This window comes from Liolophura sinensis, chromosome 1 (assembly GCF_032854445.1).
Source record: "Liolophura sinensis isolate JHLJ2023 chromosome 1, CUHK_Ljap_v2, whole genome shotgun sequence".
Classification (NCBI taxonomy): Eukaryota; Metazoa; Mollusca; class Polyplacophora; order Chitonida; family Chitonidae; genus Liolophura; species Liolophura sinensis.
Genome location: NC_088295.1, coordinates 31,679,699 through 31,703,188, shown reverse-complemented (window position 1 = coordinate 31,703,188; position 23,490 = coordinate 31,679,699). Strand labels below are relative to the sequence as shown.

General features: G+C 41.6%; 2 protein-coding genes across 2 annotated transcripts; one reads left to right on the top strand and one right to left on the bottom strand.

The window, feature by feature from the left end:
- Positions 1–6,365: 6,365 nt before the first annotated feature.
- Positions 6,366–11,297, bottom strand: LOC135477310 (organic cation transporter protein-like). Its single transcript, XM_064757464.1, has 5 exons — positions 11,152–11,297; positions 8,140–8,383; positions 7,622–7,725; positions 6,836–6,990; positions 6,366–6,589 (listed from the first exon to the last, which is right to left on the bottom strand). The coding sequence occupies exons 1-5, from the start codon at positions 11,295–11,297 to the stop codon at positions 6,366–6,368; spliced, it is 873 nt and encodes a 290-aa protein (XP_064613534.1).
- Positions 11,298–14,222: 2,925 nt separating this feature from the next.
- On the top strand, positions 14,223–15,533 carry LOC135477210 (cAMP-dependent protein kinase catalytic subunit-like). Its single transcript, XM_064757407.1, has one exon. The coding sequence runs from the start codon at positions 14,223–14,225 to the stop codon at positions 15,531–15,533; it is 1,311 nt and encodes a 436-aa protein (XP_064613477.1).
- Positions 15,534–23,490: the final 7,957 nt, after the last annotated feature.

Genomic DNA, 23,490 nt, shown 5'->3' with positions numbered 1-23,490 from the left:
GTGAAAATTGGCTTAAGTTAAAAAAAAGCTTGTGACTTCACAGGTTGGCTCTGATTCCTTAGAATGCCAGTCAAAATCTAAAACCAGACAAAAGACGTCCAGAAGAGATCTGCTACGAAATAGTAAAACAAACGACCATCTGCCAGGTGGAAATTGTGGTGAGGGTTTTGAGGGTATCAAGTGATATATTTCGTACATGCATGTCAAATTTCCACATCCTGATTTTTTTAGAGAAGCAGCCAACAAATGAGTTTACAGTTTACAATTAACACATGCAGTAAAGAATATGATTGCTGGAGGAATGAATGCACATGTAAATTGATAACATCTACAAAGAACTGCACCTTACCCAAGGCCTGTGCTGAGATCTTCTATCGTTTCTGGCATGGGTTTCCCCCTAGTCTCTGGCAGGAAGAGATTGAGTAACCCAGCAAATATAGACAAGCCTCCATAGAATATCATCGGTAAAGCAACCCCGAGGGGACCGTCAGTGTAATCCTCCTGGAAATGAAAACCTGCGGTGGACTATGACATGAAGTTTATGGGCAAACACACGAATGTATTATAAAATCTTGTAATCGACTAAAATTTTAATTAAAAGACTCTCCAGTTTATTTATGTTTTTGTTTGATTTTTATTTAACGCCATGTTCAAGAAAAGCGGTTAGGCTTATCGGTCTGGGAAACCGGGATTCCCCGCGTACCTGACAAACTTCTTAAGTTAAAGCCGCAGGGGAAGGAGCAAATGTTGGATTCGGACACGTGCCGTCATTGGTGACATCGGAGCGAGCCAGTGGTTTAACTATCTCAGCTGAAGAACTTTCATGAGTGGTAAGATATATGTTACAAATTTCGAACTAGAGTCCAATTTTAACACAACGATATAGATCATGTGAACCTAGTGTATCAAAAAACATCTGCTATCAACCACTGTGGAATCCTGGCAGCCAGACTTAGCCGAACAGGGTCCGGCTGGCAGTGTCCACTCATGGCTTATGATATAATTAAGACGCACAGCATTGAGAGAAACACAAGAGCAGCCACGACAGTGTGATAGCTGAAAGTGATCACATGTAACCGATGAAATACGGCCACTGGCACACTCAAAAAATGAATGTGTTAATTTTAGCAGAAAGTCTGCTATCAAAGTGATGCTAAAATGTATTCTTTTATTATAAGGTAATACTGTGTTATATGCTACATAATATGCTGTTAGTTTAATAGAATCTTTATGTTCAATTCATAGAGCATGTGTGTTATATTTAACGGGGTCGTCTGTCGCAAAACCAGAATACATTCTGGCATCACTCAAACAACAGACCTTCTGTAAAAATTAACATATTCTCTTTTTCTTTGAGTGCATATTCTGTACAGAAATCTTGAAGAACGCCAAGGAGTCACACGGTCATGAGGCTGGAAATGATGTCAGGAAAAACGCCGTCTTTACTTCGCTTTTATTAATAAATTGACGGCCAAACGAAACTTTACAAAGAGTTCAAATCAATTTGTTTTGCCAAAGCAAAAAACAGGATGACTGAAGTTTAATGTATTGAAAAGACCAATGACTTTAGATGTTGAGAGTCTTGAGTAAGAGGGGACAAAGCAGCCCTCAAATCATTTTACAAGTAAACAAACAGAGCAGGGGTAGAAAAATAGCCATTCCATCTTGGTTAATAATGGGCAGAGTATACAAAAACCTGATTATTTTTTAAATCAGTCAATATCAAAACCAATCAATATCGCGTGTGGTCACCCCTTGCTTCAATGTATACAAAAACTCTCCGACGCATAGAAAAAGTCAGTCGTCTGATGAAATGACGTGGGATTCGTTACCATTCATCTTGACATCGAACGCAAATTCTTGTCGGATGGCTGCAAGGTGTGGCCGTTGTCCTACTGGACGACCTATGATATACCAAAGGTGTTCTATGGGGGACATATCTGGGGAACGTGCAAGACGTTGACGTCGTTGGCGTCCAGGAAGTTCTGCACAATTCGAACTTTATGGGGTCTGGGGTTGTCATGCTGGTACAGGACATCACATGGCTGCTGTTGAAGCAATGGCAGAACAACAGGGCGTAGAATTTAATCCTCGTAACGTTTAGCTGTTACCTCCCGTAGATGAGGACCAGTTGAGTCCGTTCCTCTCTACAAATCCTACTCCACACCATCACGCTGCCGCCACCAAACGGTACCACCTCCTGGACGCATGATGCAGCCGTTCGTTTGCCTCTTCAACGGCAAACGCTCTGTCTGCCATCGTCTCGGAACAGGCAGAAGCGACTTTCATCCGTGAAAACAACATGTTGTCAATCACGTCGCTGCCAACAGGGTACAATTCGAGCCCATCGCAACCTCTGGCGACGACGTTCGGCTGTCAACAACAACTGCCCTCTGAATGGTCGAATGGCCCTAATTCCGTGAGCCATGAGTGTCCTGGACACGCTTTGCCAACTGACCCGGTGACCTAAGACATTGATTGAAAATGACATCACTGTCTGGAAACGGTTCCTCAGATGTAAGGTGCGCAGGTACCCGTCTTCTCTGGGCGTAGTTACCCTAGGCCGGCCTGTTCTTGGACTGTCCGATGTCTGCCCTGTGTGTCTAACGTTGCATCAAGTTTGAGACAGTTACACGAGATTAGCGGACAATCCTTGACATGTGGGCATGGGTGGCTCCCATGGATACCATACCCAGGGCCCTCTCGCCTTGTTCTGGAGTCAATCGAGGCATTAATTTGGTGGTTTTTATACAGTGTGTCCAGTACACTATGTGTAACGTTTTTATACACTTATTACATGTGCAATTGTAGCCATCCATGGGTCACGTGATTTTTCATCTTTCTTCGTTGTCTCAAAACAAATTCGTGTGAGCGTATATGATGCTTGTCGCACATGGCAATAGCTTCGTAAAATATTTTCCTACCATAATTTGGTATTAATTTGCTGAAAATGCTGGTTGAATTTAACTCAAGGATTCGTAAACTTTCTTTTGGCAGTCAGTTCATTTGATACAATGTATGCAAAAACAGAAACCAATTTTTGATAAAGGCTGAATAGAGGTCCGCACCATAAATATTCAGTGGTGAGGCTAAGCCTAAAAAGCGCAAGAATTTTCTAGTGGTGCCAGTGATATAAAGCGAACGCTGGAAACTGCACAGAGTATGAGACACGACGGCAATGGAGGTGGTGGAGTCCAGTTTCGTAAGAACTTAGCAAGACTAATGGATCAATGCTTTATACACGTGGGAAGATACATTTGTCTTGAATGTGTAGCACAGGTCCTTGGATTGGAAAACTTTTAGAAAGTCGTTATGAATTCAGATAACATTGGAATCAATCAAGGAAAATATAACTACATCAATACACACTACGCACAAATAACGACACCCGCATCTTTCATCTCATGAATAACAAAACATGCATCTTTCTTTGTTTGCAAGCCATTTTCTTGCATCTGGTTGTACTTACAAGATGAACTATGTAAGGGGCCACAACTCCTCCAAGCCTGGCGCAGGCTGAACTGGATCCAATGCCACGACTTCGAATAGTTGTTGGGAGTAGTTCAGAGGTAAACGTATAGAGTGTGGTAAACGCCATTGCAGCCCCAAATTTACCAACCAATTCCATGGCCAGAACAGCTGATGCCGTGTCTGAAAAATCAGTGAAATAAAAAATTATTAAGTGATGTGAACAAAAAAATCGCAATCCTGCACATCTCCGTAAACAGAACGTCTTTTAAATAGGATATCAGCCGGGTGCAAAACCATAACAAGCATGCTAGTGACAAGTGTTTCGGGATTGCACAGTCCAGAAGGCACTTTGTCGTATTTAAGAAGTCCATATTCAGGTTACCATGGTACTTACGTGAACCACCATAAAGCAGTGGGAAAATGGTTGACATACAAGCAATTCCACTGAAGCACATGGCCAGACACATGACGATTCTGCGTCCCACAAACTTGAGGAGAATCATGTCTAAGGCGTAACCGGGGAATTCGATGAGGGAGTAGAGGAAGAGACTAAGGTAAGGATTTCCCAACGTGTCCATACTGTGAAGGGATAGACCGTAAAACATCAGGCTGACGGCAAACCTGAAAAGTTGATCCAAAAAGAGTATAGAGCAAATAGCTCTGTCTACCATGCTGTTTACTCACATTCGTTCAATAGTCTTTAACACTGAAAATAACAAATTACCGAGATAATTTCATCTGACGCATTCCCTGTATAGCTCGTACTCTCACATATCTGTTCACTCAGATACCGCATTTTTGAGTTTTGTTTTGTTTTTTGCTTGCTTTCTCCTGGCTGCGGATCTTTTTCAGGTCAATTAATAATTCGTCGACGCCTTAGTTCATATTAAGGCTTCTTGATCAAAAGTGTTAATAAGTAGTGCTTACCAGTTGATGAAGATGAAAGCAAACTGCCAGGTAATCCTACAAGACTTAAAGATGGCCAGAATGCTCTCCTGTGGTTCCTTTTCTTCTTCTAGTATATCCACAGTGTTATCTTCAAGCGCCTTCCCATTCATCTTTGCCAGACGCTGTACAATCTTTAAGGCCTCTTCCTTCCGTCCATTTTGTAGAAGCCATCGTGGTGATTCGGGCACCAGCCTATGGGGAAAGCATTGCCGGAAACTGTTTGCAGGATTCTAATACTCGGAAAATTAGATTAGCCCATGTGGCCATTTTGCTAAATTCCATGTTAACGATTATTAGAATTATATTTGCCAGAATTCATCGTGGTGATTCCGGTATCTGACTGTGTTCTAGAAAGGTGAACAGCTATCAGCATCTGCATCTATTCACTTATTTGATTGGTGTTTTACTCTGTACTCAAGAATATGTCACTTATGCAACGTTGGCCATCAGTATGGTGAGAGGGAACCGGGCTGAACATCACCATTTGTATATTACACTCGAAAACAAATACAGATAATGTCAGCATCTATCAAAGTATGTTTTAGCACGTTCTGTTGGTGTAAATTTGGACATTAAAAACCTGGCTTACAGACATCATTTTAGTGTTGCCCGTTAATGTGTATATGAATATTTAAATATTTCATATTTCACCAGGTTTGCTAAAAAAGGTTCATGAAAACTGTCAGTTAATGTACATGCAGACTGTACAAATGTTTTTAATTTAATTTTGCGTTACATGCATCTTTACTGTACATATTTGATGATGGTTTCTGGCACGAATCGTTTAGGCCGAATCTAACACTTTGCCTTTCAAACCCAATATCATTGTCCTACTAGCCATGATTGTCACTGCACCTACTAGTCATGATTGCCACTGTACCTACAAGCCACCATTGTCATTGTTCCTACAAGTTTGATTGTCATTGTACCTTCAAGTCACAATTGTCATTCTACCTACAATGACCATCATTAGTCACGATGGCCATTGTACCTAGAAGTCATGATTATCATTGTACTACAAGTCATGATTGCCATTGTATTTACAAGTTGTGATTGTCATTATACCTACAAGTCATGGTTGTCACTGTACCTACAAGACGTGAGTGTCATTTTACCTACAAATCATCATTGTCACTGTACCTACAAGTTTATCATTGTAACTACAAGTCATAATTGTCATTGTACTACAAGTCATGATTGCCATTGTATTTACAAGTTGTGATTGTCATTATACCTACAAGTCATGGTTGTCACTGTACCTACAAGACGTGAGTGTCATTTTACCTACAAATCATCATTGTCACTGTACCTACAAGTTTATCATTGTAACTACAAGTCATAATTGTCATTGTACTACAAGTCATGATTGCCATTGTATTTACAAGTTGTGATTGTCATTATACCTACAAGTCATGGTTGTTACTGTACCTACAAGACGTGAGTGCCATTTTACCTACAAATCATCATTGTCACTGTACCTACAAGTTTATCATTGTAACTACAAGTCAAGATTGTCAGTGTACTTACAAGTCATGATTTTCACTGTACCTGCAAGTCACGATTGCCATTGTACCTAAAACTCATGATTATCATTTGTATCTACAAGTCATGATTGTACTTACAAGTCATGATTGTCATTGTACCTAAAAGTAATGATTACCATTGTATCTACAAGTCATGATTGTACTTACAAGTCATGATTGTCATTGTACCTAAAAGTAATGATTACCATTGTATCTACAAGTCATGATTGTACTTACAAGTCATGATTGTCATTGTACCTGCAAGCCACAATTGGCATTATGTCTACAAGTGATGACTGGCATTGTGTCTACAAGTCATGATTATCATTGTACTTACAAGTCATGGTTGTCATTCTTTCTACAAGTCATTATTGTTGTACAAATGGCACGGCACATCCATGTGACACGACACACCAGCCAAGTTTATCTATCCTCTCTCAAGGAGACACGCACTGATATGGCAAGCATTGGGACCCACCAGAGACAGGGAAGAAGTAAGACATTCGGAATTATGAGAACGGTGATGGTGAGGTTACGGTCACGGAGCAGGTACCCGACCCCAGCCACAGAGCATTCCCCGAGGGCGAAGAAGAAATCCAGCACCGTACCTGCGTAATATCGTTTACCTGGTCCTGTCACCTCCATTCCTAAAACACACCCAAGAATTGTGGATTAATGCATAACTTTGTTAATGCATATCTTTGTAGTGGAAATTTCAAAGACCACCGAAGAGAGACTCGGTTGTTTATTTTCATAGCCAAACGTTCTAACAAGTACTTGTACCGTAGCAGCCAAGGGAGACTAAACCAGCTTTTGGCTGTTATTGACTGGTTAGTTTGCTTGCTGTGTAAGAAGACGCAATTATATGGTGTGGCCCAGCACAAAAAACTCACCAATAACGAAAATGGTGGTGTAAACGCCTACATTGGAAGTCCCGAGAAAGGCCAAAGCGAAGCAGAGAGCGATGGTGTTACTGACCCAGGCGCAGATAAAACCACTGACAACAGACAAGGCGAGTGAGAGGATCAACAGCTTCTTCCTGCCGAACCTGTTGGATGGAAAGGCACTCACTGTTAAATTCAGCACCCTTTGTAGCCTGTTATGTCATCCGGTTTATAAGTGAGGTTTGTTGAGCGCTTAACACATGTATAACTTGCTATGCCTCAGCTGTCTCATGCTAACATGCTGGATGTACACAGAAAGAGGGCATACGTGGCCGAGGTGCTTAGCGTGCCCAATGAGCCTCTCACCTATGGGATGTAAGTTTTAAGTCCAACTCATGATGGCTTCCGCTAAGGTCGCAATGTTTGAAGGTCTTCTGTGGATGGTCGTGGGTTTTTCCCTAGTCTCCCACCATAATGCGAGCCACGGTCGTATAAGTAAAATATTCTTGAGTATGGCGTAAAACACCAGTCAAAATAAACACAGGTCAATCTTATTGGAACGGTAGTTGTGTTAAGAATATGCGAGAAATGATAATAAATTTATAAATAATAAATAAAACTGGTAATATATGATTGTAAGTGAGAACCTGCTATCACTTTACAATGAAGTAATCTGGAGAAAACCGAACATTCGGTTGGATTTGTCGCGTCGTGACTATTCATAAAAGCGCCAAGCTGATATGATAAACGTATTTGCTTATCCCTTAGCCCCGTATTAGGCATACCGGTACTTACAAATCTGAACAGATACTGAGTACGACAACCCCAATAGCTTTTCCCAGCATGTACGCCATCTTGGCATGAGACCGGAGCGAGCTTTTCTCACACACCATGCCCAACTGCAGAGTAGGGAACAACAACCAGTGATGAACAATACATGACCCTTGTCATGTGCACTTTTATGTGTTAACTGGTAAACTATCACGAACAAATGCAACACCTCAATGTAGACGGTACACTTTGTCAGAGGCGATCTGGCCAAACTGCCCGGTCGCTCTCACCATAATACTGACCGCCGTCGCCTAAGTCAAATGTTCTTGAGTACATAAATAAATCTTACCACATGATTTCTTCTTTGTGTTGTCTTAGTGGATTATAAAAATAGAATGCAATTATTATTTTCCTTTAAATTTTCAGAGGAGAAATTCAGGTATAAACACTACACGTACAGAATAAATATGAGCACTATAGAATTTTGTTTCTTATTACTTTCTTTTCTAAACTTCTTTGGTAACTTTTGATTCTGGGCTTACCTTGGAAACTGCTGTTGACTCATAGTGGGTTTTATCATAAACCCAACTCTCGCAGCTTTCAGTATGTAGAGCACCACTGGGCATGCCCCCTGTCCCATTTTCCGGTGACCATGTATAGATCTTACACTGGTCGTATACTTTGACCCCTTGAATCAGCGTCGTCGGGATGGTCAGGTTGACGATTTGCTCATGATCCGCATCCTGGATTTTATATGTGTCGTTTTCATAGGACGGAAGTGAGCACCTGATATAGAGTAAATATACGTGTTTTACTGCTTATTTAAACGTGTTGTGATTAGCCATATGCTGGTTGTTCTACATTGTATTACAATGTCCCTTCCACTCCAAAACGCCCAGGCTATCGGAAGTGATGAATCAACCGCGTGTAATAAGCAACAAAGTCATTAGATACCATGTATAACTGTGCCGTTCTGATGGTCCATCGATGGGTTGGCAACATTAGTCATGAAACACATGCCAATCAACACATGACCATTATATTTGTGTCAAAAAGCAATCGATACATTAGACACTCGTGACATCCGCGAAAAGGGTCAATGATTCTAGGGATTCCTGTGCAGACCGCCAAGAAACAGGAAACAAATGTTAGGCTATACACAGTTATACACCTAACATAAATGGGAGCCGTGTTCCAAGCCAGCACATACGGGGTTACTGTGTTTACTCGCCTGATAGTACAAACAGTTGGAGAATAGTTGGAGAGCAGTAAGCTATTTCAAGCTTTCCTACACAGATAAGATACAGACACCGTACGTTACATTCCAGAAGGCTAAGTATATTCGAATTTACCATGTTTCTGTTTCTAAATTTAGTCCGCTTTGCCATAGTTTACAGGTACCCACCCATGACCTACGGCCGGGTCCTCGCTGGCTCAGATGGTTCAAGTGCTACTTCATTCAAAATGCCACGTGTGACAAATGCACTATAAACCGCCGCTCGCCCCAACGGTCCGGCTGTTGATCAGTGTGGTCAAAACCTCGTATTTAGTTTTTGCTGTTTTGGATGCGGGCTTAAGTGATGTACCTGGTGAAGGTCACTGGTATATTCTGGTCACTCTGGTTGTCATATAAGTGATGAAAGTGTTAAACACAATTAAATAAATAAATAAATAAATAAATAAAGCCATTGATGATGTTTGACATACAGGATGCACATGTTCATGGGGATAACGTTGATGACAAAGATTTGTGCCATCATAATTTTACTTTGACTGAACATTTCGATTAAAGCATTAATCCATCGCTTATTGTCCTGAACCAACACAATGAGTTTGCCTCGCCCTAGTTAGTTGTCATAAGGATATACGGTCAAACCTATACCTACGACCACCTGTAATCAGCGTCCATCTGCCGTAAGTGGCCACTCTCTGCCGCGACCAAACAATTTTCCATGTTAAACGACCTGTAATTTGCAGGCACCTGTCCAACGCGTCCAGCGGCAAATATATTTTGCCACCAAATTCTATATCAGCCTGTCCTGAGCGGCCGAGACAGTAAAGGCGATTGCCGCATCGGACATTCAAAAATTTCAAAATCGCGCCGACATGACTTCAGTAGTTTTTGTAGCGATTAAAAGCTACAACCTTCCACTTTGTGATGTCAAGTGAAGTGTGAACATTACTGGTCATTAGCGGTGAAGTCTATTGTTCTTTTATCAGGCCTAGCTGGTTATTGTCCAGACACCCCTGCACTGTGGCAGTGGATTCGCTTCATGCTCAGATCGGTGCTATGAATGCCATAAACAGCGGGAAAACTCGGATATAATCTGACCTCCTGTGGTTCCTTCCATGAAAGGTTTCTTTGAAAAATTACCTGACTTGCTTGGCCATTATCTTTGCAGGCAAATGGTGTTGTGTTTTCATTTCGCATGGCCAAAATATTGCCTGTACTGGACACATGGAGAAACTGATCTTCCTTCACTCGTAGTCGTACATGTCCTTGTTGTTGTTTCAATGGCAAATATGATTGAACATCTCAGCATTCTGCCATTTACAATCCAAAACTTTGTTAGAATGGTCATTTATACCTACGTTGGCCAAACTAGCACATGGCTTTCTAGGGCTTGACAATGATGGGAAGAACGTTCTTCTGTCGTGCGTGCACTCAGTAAATAAACAGATATTCCATCCTCCGGGTTATATTATGTCTACTCATCTATCGTTTTATACGATGTTCCAATCGTCAAGTCTATACACAAATAGTAAAAGTATTCCATAGGTGAAAATCATACAAGGACGTCCCAACACTCTCCGTCATTGCTAACCGTTAATCACCGTATAAGCACCATTAATTGCCTGTGTTGAACGGTTATGCTACGCCTATAGTCTCGTTAGAAGCGGGGAAGAGTGCACAGACAAAACGTAATTAATGAGACTTGTTGAATCTTTTTTTCGTATTACTGCAGATAACACATTTCACCAAACCTCGCACTTTCGTACTTTTGCAATCCCATTTTAAATAGATGCGCGCATGAAGGCAAAAGGTCGAAACGTAGCACTTTGGTCCTTTTTGCCTTCTGATCATGCACAGGGATTTATAAGTGGAAGGCAGAAGTACGAAAGATCGACGTATGATGGGACCTCGTTCTTTCGTGGTTCGCTCTTTCTTATGTTTCATATGGTTGAAAACTCGAAAGAACAAAAAGACGAAACAAAAGCACAAAAGGGAGACGCGAAAGTACAAAGTGCGAGGTTGCAAACCTCGTTGTTTCGTCCAGTCATACTTTTCTTTCGTCTTTTTTTTGCCTCACATTTCTGCTGCGTTCAGATGCACGGTGCGATGCTCAAGTGGACTCGTCGAATTCGACTGTTCAGGTGGAAACAGGACAGGTGCTATTCCATGTGACTGTAGCAATCGTTCGTCGTCGGAACGCGGCTTATGAAATAGGATTATCCGATTTTCATTCCACATGCCGAAAGAACATAATACAGTGTGAACGCGGCTTTGTGGAGCTTTTTTTTAGCTTAACACTTAATTACTTTTTGCTGCGTACCTGTGCGAGGGCTCAGCTACCACCATGATGACCACTACAGCACTCACACCGACCGTCACACACAACAGACACAGCACAAAGTACAAGCGCCTTTGGTAAGGACCGAATTCTCCGGCTGTGGTGAGCACCGTGTCGAACACCCCCATCCTTCCTCAGTGAACTCCCTGACCGACTGACACCACTCCACTCCACGCCTGGTTTATCATCGGAGGTAACGACCTTCCCACCCCCACCCCCGCCTTCACCACAGAAGTCTTAGTACCGACTTTTTCTTCTGTAAAATTACACATGAGCCGAACGCACAAACGAGGCAATACTAGTTTATTCTAAGAAACTGTCTTACAGGTGTAGTAATAGTGCGTGTATAATAGCGAATTGTAACAATTCCATGATTAACTATACGGAAAATAATCTTAATAAGCGGTCGAGTGTTATTCCCCGATTTTGGGGTGAACGGTTCGACAAAGTGTTGTTAGATGTCCTTGACACTCCAGTCCGTATACCCGACTGTGTTTGGCCTGGTATATAACTAATGTGAGCAGCTATAGCCGTGACCGAATGGTTAAGACGTTTAGACACACAAGGTGTGGGTTCAATTCCATCCACGGATGTGGAATTTGTAGATTCGTGGGACTAAATGGTGACAATGAATGTTGGACATATGGCCATGGCAAGTGGGGCCATGTGCACAGCTTACCTATCGCTGAGGGCCACTCGTCCTTCACCAGTCTGACTTGCAGATCCGTTTGAAACAGATTTTGAAGTTCATAAGTAACTTGTCGAAGATTTAAGTTTTCCTCCAGCAACTACAGTATCCTCCACCATCAAATCCGACCACCATGGTATAAGTGGAAACTTCTTGCATGTGATGTGAAACAATATCAAACAAATAAATGTATAACTGCCGTGGCCATCACAGCCTGCATGAATACAGACTTCATCGAGAGGGTTATCTTTAATTATGTTCTATTAGTTCATTTAAAAAAAAATCGTGAAGTGAATTTTCACAGTAGTATTTCAATACCATTTGGAGGAATGCAACATCTCCGTAACATGACATTGAATCATTGTTTATTGTATGAAATATTACAATCGGCCTTACTCAACTTCTTAAACCTGTACTCTGGTAGGTATAACCAGAGTAAATCTGGCGAATTTACACCACAGAATAATTTCATCCATTGTTATGTACACCTGGCCAGATTCCAACAACAAACTTTACACCTCTTTTTGTTTTATATCAGCTTAATGCATACCGTGATACACTTAGAATAAGTTATATCTCGGTTAGTCGCCGATATTACTACTACTACTGCTACTGCTGCTAACGGAACTACTACTAATAAACTGATAATACCGGCACTACCACCACTACTACTAATATGACTACTACTACACACTACTGATATTACTTCTGCTGCTACCACCACTACCACTACTGCTACTGCTGCTGCCGTTAACGGCACTACTACTACTAATACTACATACTACTGGCATTGCTATTGCCACTACATACTGGCGCTATTACTACTGCTACCGCTACCGGCTCTACCACTACTGCTACTGCAATTACTAGTACTACTGCTACTGTTACTACTACTATTACTGCTACTACTACTGTTGGTGCTGGCACTCCTACTACTGCTACTGTTACCGGCACTACTATTACTGCCGATGCTATTGGCACTACTGCGGCTACTATTGCTGCTGTTCCTACCGGCACAATTACTAGTACTACTACTACTACTATTGCTACTGGCACTACTACTACTACTTCAGCAACCTGCTGATGGTCGAGGGGTTTCGCCGGGTTCTGCCCGGTTTCCTTCCATCATAATGATAAGTGAAATATTCTCGAGGACGGCGTAAAACACCATTCAAATGAATAAATAAATATATCCAGACAAGAATTTGTTTACTTATACCACAGGCAGAGGCTAATCCGTCCACGATCTGTTACCCATAACAAATCCCACTGAACCTTTACTAGAACTGGTCGTCTGTTAACTCGCTGCCATACTATAGTCAATATTTCAGTTGTTATATGATTTCTACAGTGACGGATTTTACTCTGATGTTGTCGACAAATTTTCACAATAAACTATACTTTGTACAAGGTTAGTCTGACCGACGGACAAACAACCCCGGCATCAGATAATACACACAATGATATATGGCATGTATACAAGTTCACACCACAAGGAGAACACTTTCGTATATTGTTCATTTCAGTGCTTTGGGGCCTTGTGATGAACGAACTTGCAGTAGTTTGGTCAACAGACTTTCATAAGATGATAATCTGTCATGATTACAGTACTAGGGCCGATTCAAAATTTGAAAAACGATTTATGTAAAACTTATTTTTGAGCCGTAGAAATTTGAATTTGGACCATCTCATCAGTGTCACCTTAAGGCACATGTATCAAAATCATCCAGTGACAAAAACTAAGCGTTGTGATCAGGTTTTACCTTTTGACATAGGTCAGAAATAGCTCTTGAATCGTCCCCTGTTCTGTTTGGCAGGGTCACCCATCATGTAGCGGCATAGCCATTCTGGTTCCCGGGCCTAGCTATTACAAACGCCTCGCTCCATGTGATGTGAGGCCCGGGAACCACGATGCGACATAACATCAATCACGTATATGGGATCTATCACACGCCCGTCAGGGGGACGTTGACGTCATTTTATTGAGGTCAAATGTGACATTCGCAGCCCATCATAATGACGTCACATTTGAGACAGTATGACATTACAATCGAAGCTAATACAATGTAGCATTGTAGACATTGCGCTACTATCCGTTTTGAACGTAACAATGGCTCAAGGTCACAACAGGGCCTCCTCATGGGATCAAGATAGGTGCTGTCCCCTATTCCCAGGTCATAACAGACATCGCGTATAGTAACGTCACAAAGGCTAAGGCTAAGTACGCATATAGCGTCAAGGCAACGTTGTGTGCAACGCATGATGCAAAATCCTTTGTATGCGGGATACTTATCGTAGTAGACCTTAGCACGAATCCTGTGAGAAATGTCAAGTGGAATGAAGTTTGGTTGGTGACAGATATAAGATGGGCCGTCGATTTAAACGCCTCAGACACCTCTCACAACAAGTTGTGAAAATCACGAGGCGTGTGTTTACTATGTGCCGCTGCGGTCAAGTCACAGAAGGGATCAAGGAGGAAATCGTCCCAGTGGCGTCGGTGCTGAATGGTAGAGTCACCAGCCCAAACCATGGGGCACCATGCCGGAAAACCTCAGCCTGCCTTGAGGACCGGCACACACCATCAAGATGTCAACGGAAAAGCTGTAGCCACAAACAGAGGTCAGGGGGGACGGGAGGCGAGGTTGTTCCAGAAGATAAGGTCGAGGTCCCCGCACATAAAATCATTCACGTAGCACCTTACCGAAGAAAGCTACCAATTCCTCCAGGTCAAGGTGACGTAGTCCATGAGGAAGAGGAAGAGCCACCACCAAGAACGGAGACCAGGCTGTATTTCCAAGCGACAGATGCATGGGCCAATCTTCTACCCATGGATGTACATGTGAGGCAAGAAATTCAATGCAGTAACTTCGGTGAGATTGAAATTGTTAGCCGTGAACACAGAAGCAAAGAACTGTTTATTATGAAAAGCATCAGGGGCGGCACCGGATTACGAGAAGCAAACTTACTGATCAAGTGCCAGTCTCAGTTTGTGGTCAAGTTGCTTGCGTGTTACACAACAAGCAGCATCACATACCTGTATATGCCATTTTACAGGCTGAGAGATGTCCAGTACTGGATTTTCTTGGACAAGAACCGTAGATTATTCACAGAGCAGATGGCCGGTTGGATAATGATTCATCTGCTACTGTCTATTCAGTATATCCATGATCGGAATATCCTTCATTTGGACATCAAGCCTAGCAACATCTTCATAGATGACAATGGCTACCCCATTTTGGGTGATTTTGGAGGGGCAATAACCGCCGGACCAGACGCTCATGGGTACTGTTTTACGACGAATTATGCTAGTCCTGAGGTACTGAGGTTCAGGCCCGTGGACAAGATGGCGGATCTGTGGTCCGCTGCCGCGACCTACTTTTCCCTAATCTCCAGACAACTTCCAATCATTGCGGGTGAGTTCGAGGAAGGATGGCCAGTCAAGATTATCTTCGATACTAGTTCTCTTTCGCCAGTCGCTGCAAACTTCGTGAAAGCACAAGTGAAGGTGGAGAAAACCAAGAGGCTGGGTTTCCACAATGGAATCAACGATTTGTTGAGACACCCTGTCTTTGCCGGCACAAATTGGGGTCTGATCAACAGACGGTTCTATGGAAGAAAATCGTGGTTGTTTTACCGGCTCGTGGAGCTGAGACTAATACAACATTCTGCGTTTTAGGCAGGGGTAGAGAGGCAGAACTTAAATCTTAACTCAGATCTTCAGTATAACGTAATAATCTTATAAGTTTATACTTACATATTTTCATTTGAATAGTGACTAAAACTTTGAATACAATATTCAAGTATTCGGCTTCAAAATGACATCGTCCAGTAATGGTGACCTGTGATACCTTATCCCTTTAAACTGAACGCTTTCAAAAAGTGAACTGCGATCTAACTGTGACTAAGGATTCCTTCTAAAATGTATGCATTTATTTTAAACACCAAAGATACATCTACATGTATGTAGCGTTTTGAATATTCGACCTTTGAACTTAAGCGATTCTTGAAACTTAAAGAATTACCCAATCACCCCTACTCTCCCTTACCTCTGCCTCTAACAAACCCTCCACATTGCACCGCTAACTGCAACATCATTTTAGTGACATCAATTAAAAGTGGTGTCTAAAAGTTGAATTATTAACAGACTGTGACAACTGAAAAATAAAAAAAGCAATAATTAGGTAACGATGGTGTCTGGAAAAAACATTAGCACTGAAGACTTTGAGATCATCCACATGTGGGATTTGAAGAACATTGACGAAATGTAACCCATGAAAGGCACGAACTGGCAGTAATGTGAGAACGGTGATATGACAAAGAAGTTCAAAAAAGTGATGTCAAGGCCGGACAGCCGAACCTTCAAGTACTTTACGTGTCTAACTTCAAAATGACGATACCATAAACAAGGAAGTGACAGTGGTTGTGCCAGCAAGGCAGAACTGTTCTCCGCACTGACAGTCCTAGAGCTGTGTGAGGCCAGTGTGAGAAAGGGATGTCTGAACCACTACTGTATGAAGGACAACATCATTACTCTAAAAGTGACAGTGGTTGTGCCAGAAAGGCAGAACTGTTCTCAGCGCTGACAGCCCTAGAGCTGTGTGAGGCCAGTGTGAGAAAGGGATGTCTGAACCACTACTGTATGAAGGACAACATCATTACTCTAAAAGTGACAGTGGTTGGCCAGCATGTGGCAGAACTGTTCTCCGCACTGACAGCCCTAGAGCTGTGTGAGGCCAGTGTGAGAAAGGGATGTCTGAACCACTACTGTATGAAGGACAACATCATTACTCTAAAAGTGACAGTGGTTGGCCAGCATGTGGCAGAACTGTTCTCCGCACTGACAGCCCTAGAGCTGTGTGAGGCCAGTGTGAGAAAGAGATGTCTGAACCACTACTGTATGAAGGACAACATCATTACTCTAAAAGTGACAGTGGTTGGCCAGCATGAGGCAGAACTGTTCTCCGCACTGACAGCCCTAGAGCTGTGTGAGGCCAGTGTGAGAACGGAAATGTCTGAGCCACTACTGTATGAAGGACAACATCATTACTCTAAAAGTGACAGTGGTTGTGCCAGAAAGGCAGAACTGTTCTCAGCGCTGACAGCCCTAGAGCTGTGTGAGGCCAGTGTGAGAAAGGGATGTCTGAACCACTACAGTATGAAGCACAACATCATTACTCTAAAAGTGACACTGGTTGTGCCAGAAAGGCAGAACTGTTCTCAGCGCTGAAGGTCCTAGAGCTGTGTGAAGGCAGTGTGAGAAAAGAGATACATGGGCCATTACTGTATGAAGGACAACGTCATTACCCTAAAAGTGACAGTGGTTGGCCAGCATGAGGCAGAACTGTTCTCCGCACTGACAGCCCTAGAGCTGTGTGAGGCCAGTGTGAGAAAGGGATGCCTGAACCACTACTGTATGAAGGACAACATCATTACTTTAAAAGTGACAGTGGTTGGCCAGCATGTGGCAGAACTGTTCTCCGCACTGACAGCCCTAGAGCTGTGTGAGGCCAGTGTGAGAAAGGGATGTCTGAACCACTACTGTATGAAGGACAACATCATTACTCTAAAAGCGACAGTGGTTGGCCAGCATGTGGCAGAACTGTTCTCCGCACTGACAGCCCTAGAGCTGTGTGAGGCCAGTGTGAGAAAGGGATGTCTGAACCACTACTGTATGAAGGACAACATCATTACTTTAAAAGTGACAGTGGTTGGCCAGCATGTGGCAGAACTGTTCTCCGCACTGACAGCCCTAGAGCTGTGTGAGGCCAGTGTGAGAAAGGGATGTCTGAACCACTACTGTATGAAGGACAACATCATTACCCTAAAAGTGACAGTGGTTGGCCAGCTTGAGGGAACTGTTCTCAGCGCTGACTACCCTATAGCTGTGTGAGGCCAGCATACTGGGAAAAGGGTTGTCTGAACCACCATTGGTGATGTCTGAACAGTAATGTTTGAACCCCTAACAGCAGTGATGTGTGAATAGTGATCTCTGGATTATTTCTAATTCACTAATAGCGATGTCTGAATAGTGATGTCTGAACCCCTACCTGCAATGTTGTGTAAATAGTGATGTTTGAACACTAACTGCAGTGATGTGTGCATAGCGATGTCTGAACCCCTAACAGCAGTGATATGTGAATAGTGATGTCTGCACCCCTAACTGCAGTGATGTGTAAATAGTGATGTCTGAACCCTAACTGCAATGATGTGTGAATAGTGATGTCTGAACCTCTAACTGCAGTGATGTGTAAATAGTGATGTCTGAACCCTAACTGCAATGATGTGTGAATAGTGATGTCTGCACCCCTAACTGCAGTGATGTGTAAATAGTGATGTCTGAACCCTAACTGCAATGATGTGTGAATAGTGATGTCTGAACCCCTAACTGCAGTGATGTGTAAATAGTGATGTCTGAACCCCTAACTGCAGTGATGTGTAAATAGTGATGTTTGAACACTAACTGCAGTGATGTGTAAATAGTGATGTCTGAACCCTAACTGCACTGATGTGTGAATAGTGATGTCTGAACCCCTAACTGCAATGTTGTGTAAATAGTGATGTTTGAACACTAACTGCAGTGATGTGTGCACAGTGATGTCTGACCCGCTAACTGCAGTGATATGTGAATAGTGATGTCTGCACCCCTAACTGCAGTGATGTGTAAATAGTGACGTCTAAACACTAACTGCAGTGATGTGTGAATAGTGATGTCTGAACCCCTAACTGCGGTGATGTGTGAATGGGGATCTCTGAACCTCTAACTGCAGTGACGTGTGAATAGTGATGTCTGAACCCCTAACTTCAGTGACGTGTGAATAGTGATGTCTGAACTCTAACTGTGGTGATATGTGAATAGTGATGTCTGCACCCCTAACTGCAGTGAAGTGTGAATATTGTGATATCTGAGCCCCTCACAGTTATTTCTGAATAGTGATATCTGAACCCATATTAGTGACTGTCTGAAAAGGGACTTTTTGTGGAAGTCCAGTCGAAATGATTTTGGGGAGACTAATAAAATATAAATCAAAATATAAGAGTTAAAATCTTTATTTTGGAGATAAACAATCTGAATCAATCTTACTGGAGGAAGATTATTCAAATACTGATTTTTTTGAAACAATAATTTTCGATTTGAAATAACGATTTGAAGAAAGACTATTTTATAGATTTTTGGACAGAGACTATTTTAGTGAGTTCGGGGACTCTCTGTATTCATTATTCCGGAGAAGGGCTATTACTTATATTTATTTTAGAGTGAACCTTTCTGAAACAGTAACATACATGTATTTGGGAACCCGGAAGATTTGTTTTTTAAAATAATGACTTTGCAGATAATATTTTTTGATTGTTGTACAGAGACAATCTTATTGATTTTAAGAGAAAGACTGGAATGTTATTAAAGGAAAGCTATTCAATATAATGATTTTCATGACTATTTGAAAGAACAATGTTGAGAAAATGTTGAAATAATGACTGAGCAGTAAAGTTTGATTAGATATTTTTTAATTCCAATGAGTATTCAAAACCTTTGACAAATCTTGTGAACAAGACTAATGTTTTAACAACAAAGTTTCAAAGATAATCAAATTCAAAAATGTAATTTGTATAATGCTGTATAAATATTTGCATGCAGGTATTTTGATTATAGCAAAAGTTGTTCTCAAATAAATAAGGATTTGTTTGAAATGGCAGTCATATTATTTAATATCACTCAAATATCACTAAATGGAAGGAATTACTATGCCTAAATGTCTGCACAATTGAGTAAGTTTATCTAGTGTTGCTTCACTCAGACGACTTACCGAGGCAAGTAAGTTGCGCCACCTGACACGGGTCAAGCAGTCGCTGTATTATCCTCTTAATGCTGAACGACAAGCGAGGAAGCTACAACTTTCTCTTTTAAGGTGTTTGGTGTGACCCGACCCAGGTTTGACTCTGAATCTACCGCCCCCGAAGCGGACATTCTACCAACTGAGCCATCCGGGGGCTGGTCCTGCCCAATTGAACATCAAAGAATCCGTAGCTTGATGGAACAGAATCATCTTTCGAACAGTTTTGCAAAGCGAACCTCCTTGTATACTCTCTCCACGACAGCCCGTACAAACCCACCTCCTTGTATATTCTCTCCACGACAGCCCGTACAAACCCACCTCCTTGTATATTCTCTCCACGGCAGCCCGTACAAACCCACCTCCTTGTATATTCTCTCCACGACAGCCCGTACAAACCCACCTCCTTGTATACTCTCTCCACGACAGCCCGTACAAACCCACCTCCTTGTATATTCTCTCCACGACAGATCGTACTAAATAAACCTCCTCCTTGTATACTCTTTTCACGGCAGACCATACAAACCCACTTCGTGTATAGGCCTATTTTGTCCACGACAGATCGTACTAACTCACCTGCTTGTATACTTTCTCCAGAACAGTGCATACAACTCAACCCGAACTCCCCGTATACTCTCTCCACGACAGACTAAACCTACAGGAGTTGAGTAAACCTTCGGCTACGGTCCTCTGTATAAGGAGAGAACTCTTCAAACAACTTCATTTGGAAATACATTTTCTTTTAATACACTGTTGAAAGTGAACATTATTTACTGGAATAGTTAATGTGTACTAAGTGTGTGAATGTGTACTAAGTGTGTAAATGTGTACTGAGTGTGTAAATGTGTACTTAGCACTTATAACTAAAATTAAACTGTCATGTGTGAATCAAATGTGTAAATTGACAGCTGTACCAGACTTGGTTAAGTTGTTACAGTGATCTGAAAAAGACCGTGCTGTAAAACGATTTTTCGTAATCTGAAATACTTTCCGATCAGTTGAGAAAAAACAAAATTCCGTGTGAACGTAGATAACATAACAAGATATTGATTGCTGAAGTGAATTGGAGGTCGGAAGCATGTTTTCAGAGAAAATCAGTGTTAAAAAATCCAAAAAAGGCCCAAAAATTAACATTAGAAAAACTGAAAAAAAAAACAGTATTGCTTGTCTTTGACAGAGCACTGATTTACTCCAGCCTTCAGAAGAAAAAAAATTACGTCAACAAAAACAGCAAAACGAAAAGTGTATACATACCACGTTATCTGGGAGTCGGAAGCGCAAATTCCGAGTTTTTGGAAATAATGCAAAAGCGACATATGCAATATTTTCCACTCAGCGCATGCGCACAAGAGCGCGGGGTTACCTGGAGTGAACACACATGGAGCAATTAAGCTTAAAGGTCTACACATTGTGTAATATCGTTCTTATATAGTAAGAACGCAGTCTAACAAAAGTCACAAAAATTTGCTTTAAGGAAACTCCCCTTGGCGTCTTTAAAAAACTGGACACTTGTTATTTCCGAGGTTTAAACTTACTTGTACCTGGTGATAATAGAGGAATCGCAATTGTTGCATGCTTGGGTAGAGTGGTACATGTAGGCTTTCAGGCCTGTTGCTCTGCAGCGGCATGGGTGAGGCGGAAGGGTGACTTTAATAAATATTTATCTAATAGACATACTAATAGTCCGGACTTACCCCGCTTCTTAATAAAAACGTTAATGATTACCTCAAGGAGACTCAAGAGTTTAACCTCTCCAAGAGAACCTAATTTCCCACAGATTTACATACAACAGTAACTTATTTGCTTTCATTTCCATTTGGACATATGGCACTATGGCCTTCTTAAATAAATACAAATGAAAAACGCGAAGCATTGTCTCAATTTTATTTAGGAAGAGCATGGCTGATCGAGACCCTCGAGAATGGATAATCACGCAGAAAAGCTGGCCGCATACTGTCGTATTTGCGATTAAAGGGATGCTATGGGGAAAAATCAAGGCAACAAGGCAAAATATCAGCGTGATTTACTGAATTTCTTCCCTCTTGACATTCGCTATGATGTTATCGGTGTCCATCCAACTTCCAGCTGCGATCGACGTCCATTTATCTCAGTTTTGAATACAAAACTTCGTAATGGATCACACTAAATAAAACAATGACCAGTACCTTGAGTTTGTTTCAAACCGAACTAGATAAACCGGTAGGAATCCATCGACCTGTAACATGTAAATTGCAAGATTTACCTAATCTTATACAATTTGCTGATAAATTCATTAAAGTCAGTACCTGTAGATCAACATTTGTAACCATACAGACCCTATAATTCCTGGAGATTTTGTTTCTTAAAGCATAGAGGACATAAAGGACACGAACTAAACAACCATCAACAACTCACATGACTTTCACAGAAACTTAAATATTACACATGTACGTGTATTTTCCGCTTTGTTCGTGTGATTCCAAGATCGACATCAGCCAGCCCTTGGTGGGGTGCTTCTTCACACCAATATACAAAGGCGTCAATGTTCAAAACATTTATTTATTTTAATTTCAACTCAAAAAAACCAAACAGAAGTACACAAACTTACAGGCGTTGTGTAAGGCAAATGTCGCGAGCTTGACTTAAGTCTTTTATCAAAATACGTGTCCTGGCTGCTCGCCTACAACAGCCTCGCGAGAGCGCTTGCGCCTTGGCCTGACCAAGCCAGACAGCTCTAATCTTCTGTCACAACAGAGAGCGGACCTCATAGTGTCGGTAACGTCCATTGAACACTCTGAAGCCCACGTACATTGAACATTTTGAAGCCTCATCGTTGTGCCTTCTTCTATTCTACCTCCATGGAATCAACTCCAAGGTAACTGGATGACAGAAATACACTGGATAGTGTATTTCTGTCATCGAGTTACCTTGTCAGTCATTTGTTTTCAACTATCCAGTCGCTCCATGTAGATGTGAACAAGTCACTAAAGTGACGATGCCTTGTTATTTGACATTTTGACAACAGATACATTTTCTAGTATTCAACATTATCCTACATCAGACAAAATACTCCGCTTTTCACTGGACAACCACTGTCACGTGGGGTACTGATATAGTCTTGACTCCTAATTCTAACCCTAATATTGCCTCACCGGGCACGGAATATGGATGCTGTTCAACATGGCCTTTACTGACAGGACTCCTGGCCTCCAATTAAATCACAGGATAACATTTTTTTTTCAAATTATTGTAGCAGTTTTCCAACTAAAAACCAAAAAGTACACATATCTGTCAGAGACATGACTTTATCGGTCTTATTATACTCATCGTCCATAAATTTGATACAAACCTGTGTTACCTTGCTAACATATGGTATACATGCCAAACAAACCCAATACACTATATCTTATATTTCTACCATATTTACATACATGCAAACGCTGTATCCTGACATATACATTTACACTATACACTGCATATTGGACACTATCAAGTCTTCAGTTTTCTCTGAAATATTTATTTATCTATTGCGTAGTGTTTTACGCTGTACTCCAGTATATTTCACTTATACGACAGTGGCCGGCAGTATGATGGGGGAAGGGTATATACATGCACTACTCACTATTTCAATGTACTGACAAATTTTCTGTCATGTAACATACATACTGGCACGCCACAGTAGGCAAATCATATCAGCAAATTAGCAAATTAGACAGACGGTCATAAACTACAGTGTATGTATAAACAACAACATCCTTTTATTCAGATTTTGTCAGGCAACACAAAAAAATGAATCAAAGAGAGTAGGTGCTTAAAGTTGTCCCT